This window comes from Gymnodraco acuticeps, unplaced genomic scaffold (genome assembly GCF_902827175.1).
Source record: "Gymnodraco acuticeps unplaced genomic scaffold, fGymAcu1.1, whole genome shotgun sequence".
NCBI lineage: Eukaryota > Metazoa > Chordata > Actinopteri > Perciformes > Bathydraconidae > Gymnodraco > Gymnodraco acuticeps.
In genome coordinates, this window is record NW_022992147.1 from 105,286 (window position 1) to 130,791 (window position 25,506).

The window sequence follows — 25,506 nt, forward strand, 5'->3', positions numbered from 1 at the left end:
AGCGATAACGGAGGAGCGATAATCGAGGAACCACCAGACCATCCTCCGGTGAAATCCTCAGACACTCGCCCCGCCCCCTTACTGTGTATCGCTCACTGATTGGACGATGCAGCGCATGCACTGATCAGAATCAGAATACCTTATTGTCCCACAGAGGGGACATTTCCATCGTTACAGCAGGAAAGAGCCACAGACAGCTTAATGTTACATATGTTAAAAAAAGTACTAAGTTATGATAAAAATAAATAAATAAAGTAAAAAATATATATTTTCAAAATACAAATCCTGAAACCGTTCTTAGGATTTAGCAGCCAGGTATATATGATCTCATGCTTCTTGACATGAGAGCAGTTTCCCAGCGGAGTGAAACTCATGAAACTCACGGGAATCACTCCTCAGTTTATACTGTGTTTTGTTTCAATTAAATTAATGAGATGCAGCCAATGTCTTTCATTTTTGTAAATCACTTTGAATTGCCTTGTGTTAAAAGGTGCTATATAAATAAACTTGCCTTGCATAATGGATGGAAACACTCTTGCAAAGGCAAAAAAAATCCACCAACCAGCTCGTTTTTGAAGCTAATCCATTACTTTGATAGATCTTTGGTATTCATCCCTACGAAAGCACAGAGTCTACAATATGTGCTGCACTGCAGACTAATGTGTGTGTTTCCTTCAGTCTCCGTTCCCAGGGGACGATGAGGAGGAGGTGTTCGACAGCATAGTGAACGATGAAGTGCGCTACCCTCGCTTCCTCTCCACCGAGGCCATCGGCGTCATGAGACGGGTCAGAACAAACACTCGATTTCATTAGACAGTTTTGACTGTTTGTGCTTTTAATTCTGAAAATATCCGACTCATAACGGATGGATTGTTACTTGTTGTTGTTTCTCTGTTGTTTAGTTGTTGAGAAGGAACCCTGAAAGACGTCTGGGCTCCGGAGAGAAAGACGCAGAAGATGTGAAAAAACAACCTTTCTTCAGGGTGAGTTTGTCTCCCACACTCTGTAAAGTAGAGACACTACATACTGATATACACCTGAACACCAGCAGGAGAGGACTCTTTAAAGTAGAGACACTACATACTGATATACATCTGAACATCAGCAGGAGAGGACTCTTTAAAGTAGAGACACTACATACTGATATACACCTGAACATCAGCAGGAGAGGACTCTTTAAAGTAGAGACACTACATACTGATATACACCTGAACATCAGCAGAAGAGGACTCTTTAAAGTAGAGACACTACATACTGATATACACCTGAACATCAGCAGGAGAGGACTCTTTAAAGTAGAGACACTACATACTGATATACACCTGAACATCAGCAGGAGAGGACTCTTTAAAGTAGAGACACTACATACTGATATACACCTGAACATCAGCAGGAGAGGACTCTTTAAAGTAGAGACACTACATACTGATATACACCTGAACATCAGCAGGAGAGGATTCTTTAAAGTAGAGACACTACGTACTGATCCCGCCTACAGGAATCAACATGTCGAAGTGTCTCTTGGGTAAAGATACTAAACCCCTAAACTGCTCTCATGTCTGCAGGATTGAAGTGAATGTAAGTCAGTCTGTATAAAAGCATCAGCTCACTAACATGTCTTCCTGTCCTCAGAGTGTGGACTGGGAGGCTCTCCTTCAGAGGAAACTCCCGCCTCCGTTCCTCCCGACCATCGGAGGGAAAGAAGACGTCAGCAACTTCGATGTGGAGTTCACCGCGGAGGCTCCGGCCCTCACGCCCCCGCGAGAGCGGCGCACGCTGTCCCTCAAAGAGCAGGACCACTTCAAGGACTTCGACTACGTATCTGACCTCTGCTAGGGGGTCAAGGTCAGCTGAAACAGACCTTGAGGACTCTGAGAAGTGACTCTTGACGAACCCTCTGGAGGCAAAGGGTCTCTCTAACTTCATTTGTGGATCATGTGGCGTTTATTCCAATGTGTCACGGATCTACTGACCTCCAGAGATCTGCAGATCCGTGACAGGAAGCTGTGACGATACCGGAGAATAATCCAGATTAAGTAACAAATGGAAGATGATGGTGGATCCTGCTGAGAGCCTATGAATCACTGAGTAAAAAGGAGAGGTTTCTTCTCTCTTTTTGTCCCTTTTATCATCGCTATGTGTTGCTACCAAGTGTGTTTCCCTGCCTCAGTGAATGTATCAGCTGCACCACCTGGACTCAAACACAAGGGGGAGCCAGAGGGAAGAAGAAGAAGTGCTGATTTCGCACAAATAAGAGTGAGTATTACCACAGAAGGAGGGTGCTGTTACAGTTTATCGTCGTCTCCTCGGTCCACTCTCTTTCGGTACAACACAGATTTTTAACTACAATCATTTTTCAATGACTTTTACAGTTTTTTTTGTGATTTATAGTTTGTATTTCCCCCCGTCTGTGTTCCCTCCTCTGTCATTTGCTGGTGAAATATGTTGGACCTGTGACTCAGTAAAGATGTGAACCCAACACAGAAGCAGTGGTCACTTTATTGTCATACTTTTGCACTTTTTCATGCAGTCATAAATTATATTTTGAGCTCGATTTAACCTAATATATGTCAAGAGCTGAGAGACCTCTGAAGCTCCACCATGAGGTTGAAATTTGGGTTTTTAGTGAAATGTCTTGTCGTCTTTTGGGGTGGATTTCTGGTTCAGACATTGATGTTAACCTCACAAAGAACTGACCGCCATCATTCAGTCAAATATTTCAATTTACAAATACTTTGCTTTATGATAAATCTCCCGCAAAACTAAGCTCTTTGATTTTTAGACCGACAAAACAAGACATACTTTGGCTTTTCATAAACTGGGATGAACTTTAACGTTTTCTGTCATTTTATAATGCAGGCAGGTAATTTGATACTGAAAAACAATATGTATTTGCAGTATCTCAGAGAAGGGCATCTTATAATTCCTGATGTTATCTCCAACATTGAATGGGCCATAGAATGCTTTTTGGGGGTTTTCCCTTAACTGTAGCGTGTTATATAGGGTTTTTTTTTTATATATGGAGTTTTTCTCCCACACTGAACTGCCTCCATTGGACTCCTTTGTTTACTTCCTGAACATAATGACATCACTATGTTACACTTGCGCTTCTTTTCACTAGCTCTCTAACAAAGTATACGTGATAAGCTAAGGGACATCTCCAAGTGGTTGACCAATCACAACAGAGCCGGCCAGCTAACCAATCACAGCAGACTGGGCTCTGGTTTCAGACAGAGGGTGAAAAGAGGTGCAGGCAGCATGAGAAAAATAAAGAGCTTTTTGAACATTAAAGCATGGAGATATGTCACAGTAGAGACACTACATACTGATATGAAACTGAAGATGAGCATAATATGGCCCCTTTACATTCTTGAGGAAAGTTTGTTTTTCTTGCGTGGCTCCACAGTGAACAAATTATCAAGAAAATGAGATTATTCTTGATTATTTAGTGTTTAAAAGTGTCTTTGGGAAAGATACTAAACTCCAAATTGGCAGTATGAGACAAATACATGTGTTTTAAATCATTATTGAATACCTGGATCAGAGTTCCCGTTAGAATATTTTTCCCCCGGTGTTCCGGATTAACTTGTTTCCCAATCAACTCGTTTCCGTGGGGTGCGTGGCATTCGACTGAAATACACATTTCGATCGCTTTCTTCTGTCGTTTACATACATCTTTTGGTATATTTGGCTTCTTAGGAACACGTTGATGCACATCCAGTACCAGTGTGTGAGGTTGTGATTACGATGGCGATATCCGGACGCGAACAGCGAGGACTACAACAAGACAAACGAGTTGCTCGAATAAATCATTTAAACCAGCTATTGTTTCCAGACTTATTACGGAATATCGTTGTTAATGTCCAAGTCCATCTGTGTATACCTTCAGACAGCCTCCAAGTGAAGCACACGGTGTTTACTCACAGTTTGAAAGCAGCGTGGAGAAGTCTTCATCTGTGTTAATCTGTGATTATCCCACGGAACTGGGACCCGCCCACGTTAAAATGTGACCCGCCCAGATTAAATTGTGTTACGATTTCTGTGGCTATCTACCAGCGATCATGTTTAATATGAAAGACTACCCACACATGTATCCCTTGTAAAAACGGTATTGTGCAGTAGCACTCATCCAGATAAAATGTGACTGTTACCTCGTTTTGCAAAGATAGCAGCAGAAATGTCATTGGGGATATTTAGTCCCAACATTCACGACCAAGCAGCATTTTAAAGTCTAAATATCCCCAATGACATTTCTGCTGCTATCTTTGCAAAACGAGGTAACAGTCACATCTTATCTGGATGAGTGCTGCACAATACCGTTTTTATAAGGGATACATGTGTGGGTAGTCTTTCATATTAAACATGATCGCTGGTAGATAGCCACAGAAATCGTAACACAATTTAATCTGGGCGGGTCACATTTTAACGTGGGCGGGTCCCAGTTCCGTGGGAAGATCACAGTTTAACACAGATGAAGCCTTCTCCACGCTGCTTTCAAACTGTGAGTAAACACCGTGTGCTTCACTTGGAGGCTGTCTGAAGGTATACACAGATGGACTTGGACATTAACAACGATAATCGAAATGTGTATTTCAGTCGAAAGCCACGCACCCCACGGAAACGAGTTGATTGGGAAACAAGTTGATCGGGAAACAAGTTAATCCGGAACACCTGTTAACATGTCCGTTAAAGTTGAAATCTTCCGGACAAAATGAGAAAAGTGCCGGTCAAAGGTCTTCTTTGTTATTTATTGTGCTTTAAAACAAATTGATATGATTCGATATTAAACAAACTAATTATAGTAGCCTAGATTAACTACATTATTCAAAAGTGTACAGTAATTTACAATCACACGGGAATAATAAACGGAGCGCTCTCCCTCTCCTGACAGCCCGTCAGTATCATGCAGCTCGCGGATCAGTAATGAGTGACCCGACAGTAAAACTAAACATATCTATAACTAGTTACGGTAATTTGAGAGGTCATTAAAATAGCTAGGCCTACGTGTGCTATTCTAACCTGGTGTGTGCTTTGTTCCGCTCACCGCTGCATGTGATCATCCAGAGCTGCGTGTCGACTCGTCAGCAGCAGCTGATCTCTCTCTCCCGTCAGATTAGACTTCACTCGTGTTTATGTCCATATCGATCAGATCTAGCTAGTTCTAGATAATGATAGGACTACCTGCTTATTAAAAGACACCTAAACAATAAGCGTCGCTATGCAACCGGGTGAGGCCGCAAAGTATAGCGCAGCATTATGCATTTGTTTACATGGCCACCGGAACCCCGAGGCATTACCAACAGATCAACGCACAATCAACCCATACAGGACATCTCTTTCTCCACATTACGTGTTAGACACTTTATATATACAGTCTATGGTTAGACATTAGAATTGACTATTCTTGTCTGTCACATAGGCCTACTCTTTTGTCTGTCACATAAATGGCGCAAGTTGCGCAACTGATGTAATATTGCGCTAAACGGAAATTATTTTGAATGGACACTTTGACCGGAGAGATTTAGATTTGCCGGTCTTCAACATATTTTACCGGTCGTAGTCCGGTAATTACCGGCTAACGGGAACTCTGACCTGGATCATAAATACAATAACCCAGACAACATGCAGCCTGTCTCACCATAGAAACACATTATTTTTGACTGATGACTCTAAAAAAAAATTCCAAAGTTTATTACAGCTGGTGTTCTGCAGGTCAGCCTGACTTCAAACCTCAGCTGATGTTCGTCTTACTTCTCCAAAAGCCCAAAGTCTCAGATGGGCTCAATAAAGGGGTAATGTAATATAAGTGCCAACAATATCTGTCCAGATTTGCAGCACTGGGTCAAAATATGTTCCATCTGAGAGTGGATGGATGGAGAGCCAGGGCCCAGCTGTTCCCTTTAAGTGTCCTGAAACGCTCATCATTAAAAACATTTTTGGAAGTATCGTTGGGAATAAATCTGCAGAGAAAAACAAAACTCTCAAAAAGCAATTTAGAAAGCATTGTACATGAGTGTGTTTTTCCCCAGAGTTATTAGTGGACATGTCCCTAAAAACACTGAAATCTGAATTGTAATGCTGGTGTTTTTCCATTAGCAGAAGTAAAAACGTGACTCTATTGCACTCAAAACTAACACAGAAGCCTAAACCCAATGTGTGTGTGAATTATTTAACATTTTAAACAACTGTTAATGAAAAAAATAGGTAAATTAGGATATTTTGTAAGCACTGCCAGCCTCTGACATGCAGTACAAGTGAATCTGGGTTTATTTAATAGATTAACAGGAAGGTAATTATCCAAAAACTGCAGTAAATATTCAGACTGTATACGCTGTCCTTAAAATATCCCATTTTCATTCAGGGTCTTCTCAAGAAAGGCATACTTTAAACAATTCAATGTTGAGTGGGGGTAATGCTATTCATACAAATTAATTATATAAAAATCTGTATTTAAAAAAAGACCACATGGCTACCTTGAAAGCCTTAAACAACCTTTAGGTCGAATCCTTCAAACAAGCCCTCAAAACCCCCTCTTCAAACTAGCTTTTCCCGTGTGTGTGTGTGTGTGTGTGTGTGTGTGTGTGTGTGTGTGTGTGTGTGTGTGTGTGTGTGTGTGTGTGTGTGTGTGTGTGTGTGTGTGTGTGTGTGTGTGTGTGTGTGTGTGTGTGTGTGTGTGTGTGTGTGTGTGTGTGTGTGTGTGTTGTGTGTGTGTGTGTGTGTGTGTGTGTGTGTGTGTGTGTGTGTGTGTGGTGTGTGTGTGTTGTGTGTGTTTGTGTGTGTGTGTGTGTGTGTGTGTGGTGTGTGTGTGTTTGCCTTCAGTGATGGAAGAAGTACTCAAATATTGTACTTAAAGTCATAAAAACCACAGTGTAGAAATACCCCATTACAAGTAAAAGTCTGGCATTCGAAATGTTACTTAAGTAAAAGTACAAAAGTAGTAGCATCAAAATATACTTAGAGTACCAAAAGTATACGTTTTCATAACGCAGAAGAGCCATTTTGCGAATAATGTGTATCTTATCACATGCAAGATTCTATTTATTAAGTGTGTGTGTGTCCTCTCTTTACTTCCCTCCCAAACAGTCCACCTGTCACTCAGACTCCTCAGGTCCTCCCCTCTTCCCTCCCCCTCCCTCTTCGGCCTCCATTGGAGACGTTTCCAAAGTCTTTTCTTCCTCCTCTCTCCACCCTCACCCCATCCCTCAGCCCCTCCCCCCTCTCTCCCTTTAACTCTGCCCTCACTCCCCCTGCGAGTAAAAAAATGAATTTCCACTCAGAAATATTTCACCTCAGCTGCAGAGAGGAGTCGAGCACTTTCTGCAGGATGTGGAGTGTGTGTGTGAGTGTGAGTGTGTGTGTTGAGGTAATGAGGGGGGTGTGTGTGTGTGGAGGGGGGGGTGTGTTGTGGTGAGTGCAGCCTCTCAGTGAGCAGCTGGATCAGCAGCAGTCCCTCCGCACCGCAGGTGAGTTCAACTTTTCTCCACAGATTTGATCCTGCAAGTGTTTAGATCGGTTTTTTTATTTGTTATTACTTAAATATACTTTAAACGCAAATACAAGAACAAATAGAAATTAGCACCCATGGTCCTAATGTCATTTATTTGTTTAACTAGTAACGGTTTTTAATATGAATGAATAAACTCTAACATTGCGTACTCTTCTGTCACACATTTTTATTTTTAAACCAAATTAGAAATTAGATTCAGCTCCTAGATTTGTAAGTAACTATGTACATTTAGTTTAAATACATAAATATTATTAGTATTATTAATTGCAATATTTTGTGTGATATCTACTGCTTCATTTTATAGATTTATTTTTCTATTAATAATAAAACTTGTTTAAAATAAGTAAAAATGAATATATTTGTATTTATTTCTTGTTATTTCTTTCTCTGTACTGTTATTTTTTAAGTTAATATGTTATTATTATTGTTATTATTATTATTTTGTGTTAATTCTACTCATTGGTGTATTGTATATATGGTATTCTATTGGTGGTATTGTTATTGTTGTTTGAAATTATATATTTCATTTTGTTTATTATTTTTTGTTGTGATGTTTTTGTCAATACTGATATTTTTTAAACAATAATAAAATGTATAATTCTTTATATTTTTTGTTTTTTTATTAATATTTAGTGGTATATCTATAAGCATACTTTTTAAAAATTATATAAGTTCTCTTACTGTTGTTTTTGTTTTTGTTTGTTTTACTACTTATTATTTGATTATTGTTGTTTTGCAGGCATTAACAAAAGGACAAAATGCAGACTTCTGTGTTTGTGTTTTGCCCTAAATGGATTACAAAGCTGTTGAAAAAATGTATTTGATAAAACATGGAAGATTTTCATTATCAATAAATAATACACATATCCCATTAACTATCACATACGACAAACACCTGAAAAATATTGAAATTATTAATTACATTTTCTGTCATTTAACTCATCTTTTAATGGTTGCTCCTTTCATTATGAGACTATCATCAGTAATAATCCTAAATAAAAATAAATGTGTCTTATAATATGTTATGTACTGAATTTCATTTCTGCTCATTAGGATGTTGCATGAAGTTTTGTCGATGCCTTCACTATCAGGAGTCATGAGGACACTTTTCTGTCTCCTTCTCTGGAAGAAAACAGCAGGTAAGAACATCAGTGGGACTCTTAAAATAACGCAGGACCGACAAAATGATCTTTGCAGATGTATGGCAACCAGTCCTTAGTTGTTATTGCCTTGAGAGGCATGACGATCCATTTTTCAGTCATCCAAAATATTTCCTTTTCCCTTTTGCCAGGATAATATTTGGTTCCTCAGAACACAAAGTACATATATTGTTTGTTCATGGAAACTAAAACTGACCAGGAAGAAAACGTCAGTGCTGTTCGTCCTTTAGGAAAACATGTTGAAGGGTTAGTCCACTTCAGACTCTTTTGGCCTTTACGAGTAGAAAAATATGAACTTGGTTTTCCGCATCTGTTCTTGAATCATAAACACAGAAGAGAAACCATTTGATTAGTGCAGTAATAAGTCCTAAAATCCAGAAATGAGTCAGCATTTTAGCACTTTTGGTTCCCCTATGTAAAATAACGTGAGTGGTTAACACACTGAAGAGATTCACACGTTTACTTCGACGACAAAAAATACACATACAATTATATTCTATGTTTCTTAAACAAGTGTCTAAATGAGACAACTAAAAGTCATCACGCCCAAAATTAGCCGCTTTTAGCTTAGCGGTGGTGACGTGAAGTCATGTGACCGTGCTGTAGTTCCTTTATAGCCCAACATTAGCCACCTTTAGCTTAGCGCTGGTGTCGTGAAGTCATGTGACCGTGCTGTAGTTCCTTTATAGCCCAACATTAGCCGCCTTTAGCTTAACGGTGGTGACGTGAAGTCATGTGACCGTGCTGTAGTTCCTTTATAGCAAGGTTGCCAACTTTGGGTACCTGGCTGGAGTGAGATTTTGATATCATGGGTTTAATTACACATATGCGCACTAAATGACTGCTATCGTGTCAGTAGCGGGACCTTAGCATATATATAGGATATATATACAATATATACAAATACACAATATTTGACACAGACTATAAAGGGCACACAGTTTCATTCACTAATGAAAGTCAAACACATGTTTGTTTCCACTGTTTTATTGTGTGCCTGTCGCGATAAGCAATTAATTGACTTATCGTACGATAAATAAAAAATAAACTCGATAAATTTCCATTTACATGAGGATGTGACTAGCAGTTTGAAAGGATGTACTTGAACTATTATTATATATTATCATTATGTCAGTGGTCTAAAATGGTCATACAACGGTGCCGACAATATTATCGTTTATCGCAATAATTTCCGGGAAAAGGTATCCAACACAATTTATTATCGTGAGAGGCCTATACATGAAACACACACACACAAACAAATCTACAGACTTAACTGCCAAATATATTAATTAACGCACTCTCACTCTCATATACTCTTTGACTCTATTTTGGCCTAGTAGAACAATAAGCAGCAGACTTTTACTTTTTTATCATTTCTACTGGATCTTAGATCTGCGCATGCGCAATACGGGTCGGGGATTGACCAACCGGCTCTCACTGCTCTGCTGCCTGTTAACGTTGTTAAGAGTGGTGGGGGCGGGGAGGGAGCGGGGAGGGAGCGGATCGACAGCTTGAGCAGCTGTCAACTCAACATTGTAAAATAAGTTTAACCAACCAAAAACGATCGCCGTTCATCTTGTTTTTGGCGTGAGAATAGTTTGGGCAGCGTGAGAGCGTGAGATTGAGAGCGAAAGCGCGTGTCACACGCCAGATGCGTGAGAGTTGGCAACCCTGCTTTATAGCCCAACATTAGCTTTCTACTTCTGGTAAAATGTTCTGTTACCAATTACCTGATTTGGATTCAAAGTGGTGCTAATATGTGGAGATTATCCTGCTGATCAAAACGGATAACCTGTAACTAGGTCAACAAGAGTTGCAACAAGAGGAGACTGCGTTGTTCCATTAAGGAAGAGTTCATTCAGCCAATCTTCTTTTTCTTTTAAAGCTGCACCACAGTGGAACTCAATCCCAGTAAAGATTAGAGAACAAAACACCTGCAGTTTATTTAAATCTACCTTAAAAACATGGTTAGTGGAAAGTCAGCTCTGTCAACACTGACACAATCTGTACATTACAACGCTCTGTTTGTACATATGCCTTGAACTGTATCTGTCTGCTTTGTGAATATGTATTTTAGTTTAGTTTTTATGTTTTTATATATGCTTTTATCATAATATAAGTATCTCTGTTGAATGTTGTTTTACTGATTGTATTTACCTGTTATTTGAAGTGAATTTTTGTTTTTAGGATGACTTTTAACATCTGTCCAGGGACTACAGACGAAAAATAGCCTGTTGGCTAACTCTGGCGCATTTACAGAAATGTCAATCAATGTGCACTGTCCCTGCCAAATAAATATATAAATGAAATAACAAATGTTTGTTCGCGACAGAGATAATTTAATTTGAGCAATATTCCAATCCAATGGAAGAATCCCAATGACGTTTTGTAGAGGCTTGCAATGCCAACCTCAATCTGGCCTACAAATACGTCATTCCCTGCACCAAAGTCACTCATCTACTGTTTCTTAGCTCAAAGTGTGCAGGTGCGCTGCTCGGTGGGGCCGTTGGGAACGCTGCACCCGGTTCAGGGTCGGCTGGAGCGGTTCGATGCCGGGCCGGGCTGCGCTGCCAGAGAACGAGGAGACAAAGAAACTCATGTCATCGCAGTGGGGAGAGTTACAAACAGCCCAGAAAACCAGGTAGTTTTGGTACAACTGGCCTCCCTTCTAACATGATAACAAAGGTTGTGAACATGACAGGATGTATGATTACCTAGAAGAGCATCAGGACTGTTTTAGGTATATGATAGCTATGTGATTATTTTTAGGAAAAAGTCAGAATTTTTAGATGGTCAGAAAAAGTCTGAATCTTTAGAAAAAGTAAGAATTTTGTGAAAAGTAAGAATTTTGAGAAAAAGTCAGAATTTTGTGAAAACGTCATTTTTTTAGGAAACCGTCAATATTTTGGAAAAAGTCTGAATTTTTGGATTTTGAGAAAAATTCAACATTTTGAGAAACAACTCAATATTTTGTACATGACAGGATGTATGATTACCTACAAGAGCCGGTATTCCTCTATCTTGTGACTGCGTAACTCCCTCTCTTGTATATCAGCGTGTGAAGGACACTGCTCAGGAACTAGTTGATGCTCTGTATGTGATGACTACTTCCATAATGGAGAGGATCACAGATACATGGATCCTGAGATTGAAGCTCAAGCCGGTGACCAGTGATACTTTTCTAACACGTCCTGTTCCACATCAAAGCCTTTCCTCGTGTGTCTGCAGGTGACGGTGTTGCTGAAGCCTTTTTCTCTGACGCCTCTCAGAAACATCCACCTGCTGCTCAGCTCCAAGATACCAGTCAGCTGGTGGCTGGAGGCCGAGAAACTCCCCCTCAACCTGCCTGTACTGGTGCAGGTCAGTCCATCATATCCTCAATGTCTTTTAATCTCAACTACCTATAGAGTGGTGCAGGAATGAGTCCCAAAACCCAGAAATTAGTCAGTATTTTAGCACTTTTTGGTCCCTTGGCTAGAAGTAAATGTTTTTTTGAAGTGTGTTTTTGGTTGTTAGCCTGAAATAAGGTCTGAGGTTAACACAAGTCAAACAGATTTTACGTTTTGTTCTACGACATATTGGCTGACCCCTGAAAGGTCAATTCCTGAAGCTTTTATGTCTGACAAATGGCAGTTGCTAACGAGTAGCCAAATGAGACCATTAATCGTCATCACGCCAAACATTAGCTTTTCAAGTTTTGTTCTACGACATAAAATACGTCAGTAAATACCCCACTGGTGAATTAAAAAAGCTTTTAATGTGTAAAAAACAACTGCAAAGTGATGCGAAACATCAGCAATGAGTCTCACAATGTTAACACTAAGTAGCAAACCGCAAACGAGCTTTTTACTTATGGAGATTTTACACTTTAACAGTTAAAAGTGGTTTTATTATACACAGAGATTATTTTTCTACAATATTGCAAAATCCAATGGGAAAATTGGCTTTTCAACAAGAACCCTTGAGATGCTAACATCTGGGTTAGTCTACACAATTATCCTTGCACCACTTTATCCTCACTTTTAAATATATTTTAATGCTTACCTTTTTTATGTTGCATCAACTTCTTTGCGCTTGTATTCTAGGTATCTTCAAACTCCAATGTGCATACCAGCACGCTGCATTTAAATGTCCAGACGGTGCATTCACTGCCTTTTCATCCTCGTGCTCTGCACCGCTGGGCTCTGAAACACCACGGAAACCTGTCCTCTTTCACACACACAACTCACGGAAACCGAGTCTACGTCCCACTGGGAGAAGGTGAGCCGCCAACAAACCAAATATAATAGTGAGGACAGATTATAAGCTAACAGCGTTTAATATTTTCACAATGAAATCTCAGTCTTTATTCAGGTTTAATGCATATTTATAGAACAAATCCAGTGCATTTAAAAGGGAAAATGGAGATTTGCTTGCCAAAGACATTGAAGATAGTTTGACAAACAGGTTTCTTATGGCGCATTTCCACTGCAGGGCCTCGCTCTGCTTAGTACGGTATAGTTCGGCCTTAGTAAGCCAGGCTCACTTTATGCTGCGTTTCCATTACAGTTTAGTAGCTGGGGCAGTAACTATAGTAACGCAGTGTAGGCGGAGCCGTGACGTCATCTTCGATGAGAACCCCAGAAAAACAACATCAGCCGTCAGCTCTTAGCACTCAGAGCTCACAGCTCCTCATATCTGTTCAGAAACTAGACAAAAGTTAAACAAGTACAAACCACAGACTGCCTGTGTCATGGCGAATACAGTCGCTGGTTTATTTATGTCTGTATAGGCCGTTGTTGTGAGTGTGGACGCTCGGAGCATATATAACGTTAGCTTAGCCGATCTCCATTCAGAAAACACGCATTTTAAAAGGTTTTTCGCCTGCAGACTTGTCAAAGCATTAATTCATGGTTTTTACTAACCGGTATCAGTATGTTGTTACTTCGGCATCATTTTGAAACGTGTATTACAATTAAATCACGGTCAAATATGTTCATCTTGTTGTAGTTGTAGCCCCCTTGCCAGCGATTCTCTCTCTAGTTTAGCATACTCAGCCCGACTCAGCCTGGTTGTTGGCCCGGATAGAACCTCAATTGTATGGGGGCCAGAAAAACCAGAAAAACTGTGAAATAGTACCCGCTAGCCGGAACTACGCCAAGTGGAAACGCAACCAAAAACGGGCCGTGCTTAAACCGCGCTGTAGTGGAAATGCGCCATTAGATATCTTTGTGAAGAATTAGAAAGTAAAAAATGTTTATAGTTGTGTCAGTCTTCTTATCAAACCCTCTACAAACGCATATCCCATATTTATAGAAACAATCCAGTGCAATTAAAAGGGAACATAGAGATAACATAGCTTGCCCAAAACATTGAATATAGTTTGACATATTTGAAACAGGTTTCCTATATTTCTTTGTGAAGAATTAGATGAGGTCTAGAACAATTTTATAACTTTGTCTATTTGTTAAACACAAGCTTCTGTGCACTGGTTGATACTCTTATCTCCACTTTTACCAGACATAAATAGATATTGAAGTGACTGTTATTTTGTATATATTGATTGTTGTGTTTTTATCTTAATGTGTGCATATGTATAAATGTGTCTGTTGATTGTGTATTTATAGAATATCTACATATTGTATACATATTTTTATATATATTTGTATTTTTGTATAAGGGATTGTGGGAAACGGTATTTTGATCTCTCTGTCTGTACACACAAACTGAAAGATTGACAATAAAGTTGACTTTGACAACACCAGGCTCAGGTCGGACGGATTGCAGAGAAAGATCTTGCTTCACCTACTTCCCTCTCATCTTTTTTCTGTGGTACAGACCCCAGCCTCCCTGCTGTGTGCCAGCTGCAGTCCGTGTTCCTCTCCAACAGCTACGTGACCTCTGACCTGCAGACACAGGAAGTGCAGGGCTGCAGTGACGCTCCATCAGGAGGGATCAGTGCTGAAGTCCATGTGATCAAACTCCATTCAGCGGGATCAGGACTGTGTGGGTGAGGGCATGCATCCTCTGAAAGTCCTGTATGACTGTTATACAGCATGCAAAGTTAAGGCCCAATTTCAAACCACCCCCTTCACCCTACCCCTACACACTACCCCTCCGTTTGCGCGTTCACGCGGAGGGTCCTCCACATTAAGCGCTGTTCCAAACCAACGAGTGTTGAGGGGGAGTGGGTTATCAAGCCCTCAAACAGCGAGTCTGCATCACCTGATTTCATCTGCTGCTCCACCTGACCAATCAACGCTGGGTGGGTCCGGAAACAAGCTGTTTACAAGTAGTTCCTGCAAACATTTAATTTAAGAGACATTAATATCGTCATACAGATGTTAACAACTTCATGTTACCTCGTATTGTTTTTAACTCAGAATCATATACCCGTGTTTAGTCTAGAAAACATTAATTGTGTGCATTTTATTATAAAGTTGTGTATATTTGTCCCAAAGCCTCCTGCTGTTTTTAAACCCTCCACCTGAAAGAAAGGAGCCTTGTTCAGCTGCGAGTGTGACTACAAACGGAGTTCACTTCATCACTGAGCGGCGGAGTGGTTTGGAATTGGTCCATAATCTCTGTGTCTCTGTGTTCTTCAGCTCTCTCCAGGTGGAGGTGATTGTCTCTCTTCTGCCCCTGAAGGTCGACTCAAGGACCCAGACGGTTGTTCTGATTCTCAGCAGCTCGGTGCCCGTCAACTGGGCGATTCACGCGCCTGGTGTCCGGGGTCAAGTTTCTGTTTATGTAAGGGACACATCTCTCCTTTGTATCTGAATTTGTCATCAAATTTAAATATCCAACAAGTATATTTCGTCAGACAACAATCAGATCTGCAGCCACAGCTTCCCTCTAAGAAAGCACATTTTTGTATCGACATGTAGAAACTAGACGCGCCAGAGAGGAAGCAGGGCTTATCGTAATAAAGATAGATGACTATCCTTTTGCGATACAGTGTCACGTTAATTTATTTGCATCATTCAACTACAGGAGTGTAAAAACCCTTGCAAATCATCCACATTTTCTGTTTTTGTAAGGGACACCTTGTGTCAATATAGCTTAAAGCTCACCTATTATGCAAAATCCACTTCTTCATGTCTCTTCTACATCAACATGTGCCCCCTCTTCTTCATGGCTCTTCTACATCAACATGTGTCCCCTCTTCTCCATGTCTCTTCTACATCAACATGTGTCCCCTCTTCTTCATGTCTCTTCTACATCAACATGTGTCCCCTCTTCTTCATGTCTCTTCTACATCAACATGTGTCCCCTCTTCTTCCTGTCTCTTCTACATCAACGTGTGTCCCCTCTTCTTCATGTCTCTTCTACATCAACATGTGTCCCCTCTTCTTCATGGCTCTTCTACATCAACATGTGTCCCCTCTTCTCCATGTCTCTTCTACATCAACATGTGTCCCCTCTTCTTCCTGTCTCTTCTACATCAACGTGTGTCCCCTCTTCTTCATGTCTCTTCTACATCAACATGTGTCCCCTCTTCTTCATGTCTCTTCTACATCAACATGTGTCCCCTCTTCTTCATGTCTCTTCTACATCAACATATGTCCCCTCTGTGGAAAGAGACTCTGAAAGTTTCAGGAACAAAGATTCTCTCTCTTTTTGTCCTGATCCATTTCTATAAAAACCTGTCTGAAAATGAGCTGATCAGATTTTGGCCACTTTATGATGTCATAACGATGTTTTGGCTTGTGTAACCATTAGTCAATCACCAACCAAGGTAACCCCCCCCCCCCCACCTTATCACCTGAACCTCCTCCTAGAGCACCAATAGGCGCGTTCATACCAAGTACTTTACCGTACTTGGTTCATCAGAACTCTTTAGTTCTGATGAACTTCACACCGGAATAAGTCCCTGGGGGAGGATTAGGTAAATGAAGCCGCTGACGTCACTTCTTCTTCTTCTGCTTTGGGTTTACTGGCAGGCTGCAAACAACTTCACGGCGTATACTGCCATCTGAAGTCCCCGGCCGGAAGTCCCCGGAGTTGGGGACTGGCTTCAGTAGAAGCTGCTGGGAGTCCCAGCAGCTTCTACTGAAGCCTTCCGAGTACATCGCCAGAACGCCGACACCTCCTCATCTCCACCGCTCCCACCCATGTTTTCTTTTGTGTTGCCATAAGTTAGTCTCTCGCCGTTTGTGCACGGAGCTAATACTAATAATGCTAATGCAAGGAAAATAAAATGGCGGCTTCACAAAACTTTTTGGGAGTTTTACGGGGCGTGGTTTGCAATCCGCCCAGCCAATCAGACATAGGAACCTTTTCTTCCATGAAAGTACCGGCTCTCTAGCAGGGACGGAAAAGGGGATAAAATCATGGATGTATAATAAGAACTGGATACAGCGTGGGAGGCGGGGCCTCATTCATTCCTATGAGAGTTGCTCATTGGCGCATGGATGACAAAATGGCCCAACTTTTGAGAGAGTGAAACGTCACAGATTACCCAGCATGCCTGAGAAGTACCCGTATGTGCGCTCATAGAGCATGCGCAACTTTAACCATGCCCCCCAAAAGGCTCGTTCACATCAAGCAAGTCAATTTGCGTACACTTAACAGCACCGCACGTTCTGGGTTGTTATGATGGATTTGATATTAACGTTGCAGTTAGCAGCTAGCGGCTAGCTAGTGTAACGTCCGAGCCATTAGTAATTATGCTAATGTAAACATACAACTTGTTATTTGACACACACAAGGTTGTTCATGTGTGTGTATAAATATACAACACAGGCTATATATATATATATATATATATGTATATATATATATTAGGGCTGTCAAACGATTACAAATTTTAATCCGATTAATCACAGCTTTAAAATTAATTAATCATGATTAATCACCATTCGAACTATGTCCAAAATATGCCATTTATTTATGTATATTTTTGTGGGAATGGAAAGATAAATGAAAGAAGGCGGATATATCCATTTAACATACAGTATCTATGTTTATTATAACATTGTTCTGCGTGTCAAAATGAAAGACAACCCACACACCTATCAATCATCAAACCGTGGGGTCTTAATTCATTACGTGTTGATTTCTATCAACGGGGGAGTACTTCAGGAAAGTCGACAGAGGGGGGGGGGGGGCGGCTAGTGGAGTACTTCGTGACCACAGAGTGTGAACGTTGTGATCAGCTGTTTTAGCGCAGTTCTCCAGTGAAGGGGGGGGGGGGGGGGAGTCTCCCTCCGCAGCTGGTTGGCGTAGTTTTGACACAATTCCGTTGTACAGACCGACGTTAACAGCAGCCCTGTCTGTGCACACGGAGACCGACTCTGTCGTCCGGTGATCTAACCGCCTTCTGGAAAAGCTTCACAAGTACGTCGGTACGCAAATGCGCGTTGTGACACAAGTGACACAAGTGACGGTACGCATTTCAGATTACGCACATAACCTGCGTACCAGTTATGTGCACCCCGTACTACAGCAAAAGTATTCTCCGTCGGGACTTCCTGCAACAACACCACGCCGTTATCAAAGATGTTCTATTGAGAAGACGATCACTACGTGACAAAAGTTTTCCAAACCGTGGCTACTGAAATCAATCTTACTAACTGCTGTCTGTGCAATTTACTCCGCGCGAGTTGGCAGACTTTATTTTGCTTACTTTAACATCATTTTTCATGGTGGGGCTAAGCCATTTATTGGTATGGGAGTAGCCTGCCCCAGCCATACCCTGGCGCTGCCACTGGTGGCACGTATGGGGCGGGCCATTCTGCACATGCGTTAAATGCGTTAAATATTTTAACGCAATTAATTCAAAAAATTAATTACCGCCGTTAACGTGATAATTTTGACAGCACTAATATATATATATATATATATATATATATATACACAAGTATAATTAATACAACTGTTAATTTGATTAGAGCTTTGACACATATATCTTTATTTATGTATAAGTATGACGACTTCCTCGGGCGATATCATATGGTATAGCTAATTAATCTGGGTCAAAACGTGTTGTGCCCACATGCAAAGGTTGTAAACTCTGGTTTATCCCTGCATGGTATTATAGTAATAGCAAACAGCAACGTTCAACTCCTTTAATGGTATATTGCAAGTGCAATAAGAAGCTACAGGGACGTTAATCTACGTCGGTAATATTAACTTGATTTAATACAAGATTTACATCATACAGCCCATGTAGTATAATATTTTACAAATGATGAATTAAAGCAAACATGTGCAATATATTCATTATTACAGCTCCGTGGGCTGGCAGTAAGGCTATATGGGTCCGTTCTTATTGTGCATCCATGGGTAAAGGTAAAACCGGGTAAAACTCATGTAGTACTGAACACGTCACATCACATGAACGTGCCGGGCGGCGCGGTCCCACAGGATGGATGAAAATAACTCTCAGAATAACGTTATTAGCACATTTTTACAACTTGAGGAACGAATGTTTTTAATAAGGGCTATAAGTGTTCATACTGGGTAGTTTATTTAGTTTTTAAAAAAATGATCCAACGATTTACAGACCACTCTTTCCCCATGTAAGTCAATGGGAAAAAGTGTTTCCGGGCCTGGCAACCAAACGGAAGTGTAGTACCGCCGTGAAAGCGCCTATTGTGTTCTTTTTAACCAAATATCTCTCAGAGGGGCGTGGGGAGTGGCTCCTTATTATTATCTAGATTCTAAAGTAACAGACAGAGAATCAGCACTTTGGAAACAGGGCTGAAACAGAGGGGATTATGGGTAATGCTACAATGATCTGTTTGGTGTTTAGAGACAAACACTTCAGAGACATGTTTTGTATATATCTGAGATCTATAATATATTGATGAAAAATAGTATAATAGGGAACCTTTAACAACATCACTACAGAAACTACAAAGTTAAGCCACCAACAGATTCAGATAAAGGTCTGAATGCAAACTTGGCAAGTATCCTGTTCTGTCTTTTTCCTTGATTATACCTCAAAACGTACTCGCCATGATGTCTGTGTATCTTTAGTCCTCCCACAGTGTATCCCCGCCCTACCCAGTGGAGCCGGACCTGACCCTGTCCATCACCCTGACCTCTGACCTCTCCTCAGTACCGGACCTTCTGGTTTGGACCTGTGAGAGTGGACACCCCCATGTGACCTCGTACACTGAGGCTGACCTGGCCAATCGCTTTGTGATCCAGCTGTCTGGGGGCAGGACAGGTCAGGACCGCTGTCTGTCTCTTGTTTCCATCATTGTGTGAGTGACCTGAGTGATTCGATTTAATATTGAAATCCACCCCTAGTAAAGTTATTTTATGTGCAGAAGTATTTGCTTGGTGATGAGTGGTGCAGGAATGAGTCATAAACCCAGGAATTTGTTAGCATTTAACCATTTCCTGTTCCCTCGTCTAAAAGTCATTGGTTTCTTGAATGTGTTTTTGGTTTAAATAAGGTCTGAGGTTAACACAAGCTGAAGAGATTTTAACGTTTTGTTCTATGACATATCAGGCCCAAAGGTGAATTCCTGAAGCTTCTACACTGAACAAAAATATAAACGCAACACTTTTGTTTTTGCTCCCATTTTTCATGAGATGAACTCAAAGATCTAAAACATTTTCTACATACACAAAATAACCATTTCTCTCAAATATTGTTCACAAATCTGAAAAGATCTGTGATAGTGAGCACTTCTCTTTTGGCGAGATAATCCATCCCACCTCACAGGTGTGGCATATCAAGATGCTGATTAGACAGCATGATTATTGCACAGGTGTGCCTTAGGCTGGCCACAACAAAAGGTCACTCTGAAATGCGCAGTTTTGCTTTATTGGGGGGGTCTGGGGGGGTCCGAAAACCAGTCAGTATCTGGTGTGAGGGGTAGGATTAGGGTTAGGGGTAGGGTTAGGGTTAGGGTAATGTTGTGAATTGAGTGGCCCATGGTGGTGGTGGGGTTATGGTATGGGCAGGCGTATGTTATGGACGACGAACACAGGTCACTCGATGGTATTTTATACCTGTTTACTTTATTCTCTTGTTTTTTTATAATAACTATAATGATCATATAAAGATGTGCCTTTACCTCACTGGTTGGAGAAAAAGCTTCTTATATTCGTTAGCATATCTAGCTAACCAGATGCTAATAACAACAAAGTTATTGACTGTAATGATCAGTATGACAGATGAACAGATCGCCACTGGGCTTTCAACTAAAGACACAGCCAGGCAGAAACTGCGGCATGTGTACGGCTCCTTATGGGGACTGCTTGGAAGTTCTGGAGCGACGTTCTGGTGTTCTCCGTCAGCACTGCACCCCTGTCAGACGAGACATGTACCACGTGATGACACGTTAGGCTCGTGTTGTGTTCAAGGACCCTGACCTTGGCCAGGAAAAACAGGCACTCGCTTTGTTTAATTTGTTTGCGGTCTAGATTTCTTTAATTTTTTTCTTTTTTGCGTGTGTTTATAAATTACCTCGAGGGCCATACCTAATGGTCTCGCGGGCCGTATACGGCCCGGGAGCCGGAGGTTCACCACCCCTGCTTTATAGCCCAACATTAGCCACCGCTTAGCGCTGGTGGCATGAAGTCATGTGACCGTGCTGTAGTTCCTTTATAGCCCAATGTTAGCCGCCTTTAGCTTAGCGGTGGTGACGTGAAGTCATGTGACCGGCGTGCTGTAGTTCTTTTATAGCCCAACATTAGCCGCCTTTAGCTTAGCGGTGCACACGTGAAGTCATGTGACTGTGCTGTAGTTCCTTTATAGCCCAACATAGCCACCTTTAGCTTAGCGCTGGTGACATGAAGTCATGTGACCGTGCTGTAGTTCCTTAATATCAGTAGCTTTTTACTTAAAAAATTATAAAAGCAGTGCTAATGTGTGGAAATTATCCTGCTGTACAAAACAAAAGTATCATAAACGTTTGTTTCCAACAGATCCTATTTTCTGAAATAATCAAAAATCAAAAGTTAAAATCCATTTGGCTTTTTGTCAAAGAAACGCTGGAGATGCTAACCTTCAGTTAGGCCGTCATGAATACATCCTCCCTGCACCATATTATTCTGTTTACCTTCCTTTTGGATGAGAACTGAATGCGGAATATTTGTTGAATGGAAGGTGTTGAAGTGTACGTGTGAGTATACAGTATAGTGTCACCTCTCTGTCTCCTCTCAGATGTGGTGGCAGTGAAGAGTCTGGTCGGTGCGAGGCCTCGCTGGGCGGAGGAGCACCGGCTGAGGCAGTGGCTGAGCGGACGAGGGAGAACAGGAGGAGGACGGGAGATTTTCACGGTGCAGTGTGAGGATGGACGCCTCAGCGTGAGCGTAGACCAACACATCCTGCAGGTCTTCATACCTCAGTATCAGATCCAGTGTTTGATGTACACAGTTATTAAAGGTCACCTATTATGCAAAATCCACTTCTTCATGTCTCTTCTACATCAACATGTGTCCCCTCTTCTTCATGTCTCTTCTACATCAACATGTGTCCCCTCTTCTCCATGTCTCTTCTACATCAACATATGTCCCCTCTTCTTCATGTCTCCTCTACATCAACATATGTCCCCTCTTCTTCATGTCTCCTCTACATCAACATGTGTCCCCTCTTCTTCATGTCTCTTCTTCATCAACATGTGTCCCCTCTTCTTCATGTCTCTTCTACATCAACATGTGTCCCCTCTTCTTCATGTCTCTTCTACATCAACATGTGTCCCCTCTTCTTCATGTCTCTTCTACATCAACATGTGTCCCCTCTTCTTCATGTCTCTTCTACATCAACATGTGTCCCCTCTTCTTCATGTCTCTTCTACATCAACATATGTCCCCTCTTCTTCATGTCTCCTCTACATCAACATGTGTCCCCTCTTCTTCATGTCTCTTCTTCATCAACATGTGTCCCCTCTTCTTCATGTCTCTTCTACATCAACATGTGTCCCCTCTTCTTCATGTCTCTTCTACATCAACATGTGTCCCCTCTTCTTCATGTCTCTTCTACATCAACATGTGTCCCCTCTTCTTCATGTCTCTTTTACATCAACATGTGTCCCCTCTTCTTCATGTCTCTTCTACATCAACATGTGTCCCCTCTTCTTCATGTCTCTTCTACATCAACATGTGTCCCCTCTTCTTCATGTCTCTTCTACATCAGCATGTGTCCCCTCTTCTTCATGTCTCTTCTACATCAACATGTGTCCCCTCTGTGGAAAGAGACTCTGAAAGTTTCAGGAACAAAGATTCTCTCTCTTTTTGTCCTGATCCATTTCTATAAAAACCTGTCTGAAAATGAGCTGATCAGATTTTGGCCACTTTATGATGTCATAACGATGTGTTGTCTTGTGTAACTATTAGCCAATCAGCAACCAAGGTAACCCCCCCCCCACCTTATCACCTGAATCTCCTCCGAGAGCACCATTGAGTTCTTTGTAACCAAATCTCTCTCAGAGGGGCGTGGGGAGGGGCTCCTTATTTTCATCTAAAGTAACAGACAGAGAATCAGCACTTTTGAAACAGGGCTGAAACAGAGGGGATTATGGGTAATGCTGCAATGATCTGTTTGGTGTTTCAGCCAATCAGAGACAGGTTCTGTATATATCTGAGACCTATAATATATTGATGAAAAACAGTAGAATAGGGGACCTTTTAAAGACAGAAACTGGCTACCACAAATTAAGCTATCCAGTGGTTTCATAACAACCATAGTGCAAAAATATGAATAATTTTTTGAGAGTAACATTTTGTAATCTTGTACTTAAATCATATGTAAAGTTTTCTAACCAATATTTCTCATACTAACAATCAATCAAATGCCTACCCACCCTACCTTGAAGTACATTTTAGCACTAGGGAGCGTTTTAGTGTCTATTAACTCATTGGTTTTCATTTGATTTACAATTTTGGTTAACATTCAATATACAATCACCAACCTTGTTACCAGCGAGCTGCAGCATTAAGGGATGGGAAGGGAAGCCAAAAGGAAGAGCCAAAAACTGCAAAAGGCCCAACTTTTCCACACAAGTAAACTGGCTTGTTAGTTTGCTTGTTGTACGAAAAGACTCTCCAAGGAGTCAGCTGTTTTTTCCAGTTATTAAGCCTATAACCAAACAAGTCTATTTTTCACAAGCCAAAATTAGCATCATCTCACTTGAACTAAAGATGCATCTGCAAACTAAGCTAGCTAGGTAGGTCTAGCATTAGTTTGTAACTACGTTTGTTATAACACCTCCACTAATGCACTGAAAACAGCTACTTTAAATAGAGAAATACACAAATTGAGAATCAGCATTGTTAAAATGGTAATTTTTAGCACTAGTAGTTATTGTTAAACTTGAGAAAGGAGGTGAAATGTGCAGGGGCTCGCCTAAAGGTCGACACACCGGGCCGATTTCGGCCGTCGATGAGCGTTGTGTCGCCCTACTCAGATTGGTGTGTCCCGCAACGTCGTGTCTTTTCGGCCGTGCCGACACCTTTTTGTCCGAAAACCAAATCACTCTGATTGGCGGTTCAGCTAGCAAATCAGAGCATGAGAAGCGAAACGGAAGTGAGGGACCCAAACAAACGATTAAGAAGGCACACACAGACAGCTATTATTTTTCATTTTCATCTCAGCTGGATGCAAGAGTTTATTTTTCATCATAGTGATCTGGGGCCTCATTTATAAAGGGATATACGCTAAAAAAAAATGGCGTACGCCAGTTTCTACGCAATGTTTGCGATTTATAAAATACTAACTTGACGGGAAAATGTGCGGTCCTCCACGCAAACTCTAACCCATGCGTACGCACTAAGCACAAAAACGGGAGAGACGAGAAACTGCGACACCGCGTTGGCAGAAGGAAGAATGGAGAGAAATATGTGGAAATAATACCATAAACAAAATGTTACCTCTCATTTATCATATAAGAAGAATTCATTTTCAAACATTGATTAAAACCAATCTTAAAATAATTAAACAAACGCCTGTTTGAGACTCCTCAGTGCACACAAAAACATAACTTGGAGAAATAAATAAATACGGATATGTTATTTAAAACCACCTCGAAATGTTGTGTTAATGTTATGAAATGTTTTCTCATAAATGATGCGGTAAGCAGGAAGACAGAATTACTTTAAACTGACGCCGTGTTGCATTCCTATAGGTTGTAGATACGAGCATGGTTTTATATACTATCACGTTTAATCGTGTTTTATGCCGTTTGCCAAGACTTGATAAGTCGCTCGTAAAACACAGGAAGTATGGAAGCTAAGAACACCATATGTAGTAAATTGTACAGCTGATATAACACAACACATTGGTCGTATTTCCTTTAACTGGTGGATATAGGGTTGCTGGGGGGAGGGGGGGGGAGTTGAAACACACAGGCTGAAGTGGAGACGCTGCGCACAGCTGATCGACAGCTGGAACACAAACCACCAAATACATTCAGATCCAGTCGTCATGACTCCACTCCGGAGGGATTCCCCGATCACTTCTTACAGTTTCTCATCAGGGGGTGTCTCCTGTCCCCGGTACAAACACACTGCCTGAGGAAGGCTATGTGTATTGTTTTTGTCATTAACCTTTTTCGGGCCACTTATTTATTTATTTTGGTGACGATCCGACCTCCATGCTGCTACTCTGGTTCAAACTGCATCCACCAAACAATATGATTTATCTCCACCTCCCCAAAATAACCAAAATCTGACACGGTGTGAGATGTCTTTTTTAACTGTTCTGTCGTCATTTCCTGCGATCTTCTTCATAAAGTCAGTCAGAATGAATGAATGAATGGGCGTTTCTTTGACTATTTATAGGCAAATATGGGCGTTACGTGAAGCCCGCAAAAGCGGCACCGCATTTCGAGTCGGTTGTGATTGATAAAGGGAAACCGGCGTAGGAAGTGCTGTACGCACTTTCCTTGCCGGTGCGCA

At 41.2% G+C, this 25,506-nt stretch overlaps 2 protein-coding genes across 5 annotated transcripts in view; both read left to right on the top strand.

The window, feature by feature from the left end:
* Nucleotides 1-2,479, top strand: part of pkn1b (protein kinase N1b) — a 62,091-nt gene extending 59,612 nt beyond the window's left edge. For all 4 annotated transcript variants that reach the window (XM_034203930.1, XM_034203929.1, XM_034203928.1 and 1 more), the window contains exons 20-22: nucleotides 679-786; nucleotides 903-983; nucleotides 1,633-2,479. In XM_034203930.1, the coding sequence (XP_034059821.1) occupies nucleotides 679-786; nucleotides 903-983; nucleotides 1,633-1,836 (393 nt within the window). In that variant the 3' untranslated portion in view covers nucleotides 1,837-2,479. The remainder of the gene's footprint in view (nucleotides 1-678; nucleotides 787-902; nucleotides 984-1,632) is intronic.
* Nucleotides 2,480-7,326: 4,847 nt separating this feature from the next.
* engl (endoglin, like) overlaps nucleotides 7,327-25,506 on the top strand; it is a 28,300-nt gene continuing 10,120 nt past the window's right edge. Inside the window, exons 1-9 of the mRNA XM_034203924.1 lie at nucleotides 7,327-7,463; nucleotides 8,561-8,646; nucleotides 11,142-11,311; nucleotides 11,899-12,030; nucleotides 12,756-12,930; nucleotides 14,488-14,659; nucleotides 15,255-15,399; nucleotides 19,633-19,825; nucleotides 21,776-21,945. Coding sequence (XP_034059815.1) covers nucleotides 8,562-8,646; nucleotides 11,142-11,311; nucleotides 11,899-12,030; nucleotides 12,756-12,930; nucleotides 14,488-14,659; nucleotides 15,255-15,399; nucleotides 19,633-19,825; nucleotides 21,776-21,945 — 1,242 coding nt within the window. The 5' untranslated portion in view covers nucleotides 7,327-7,463; nucleotide 8,561. The remainder of the gene's footprint in view (nucleotides 7,464-8,560; nucleotides 8,647-11,141; nucleotides 11,312-11,898; nucleotides 12,031-12,755; nucleotides 12,931-14,487; nucleotides 14,660-15,254; nucleotides 15,400-19,632; nucleotides 19,826-21,775; nucleotides 21,946-25,506) is intronic.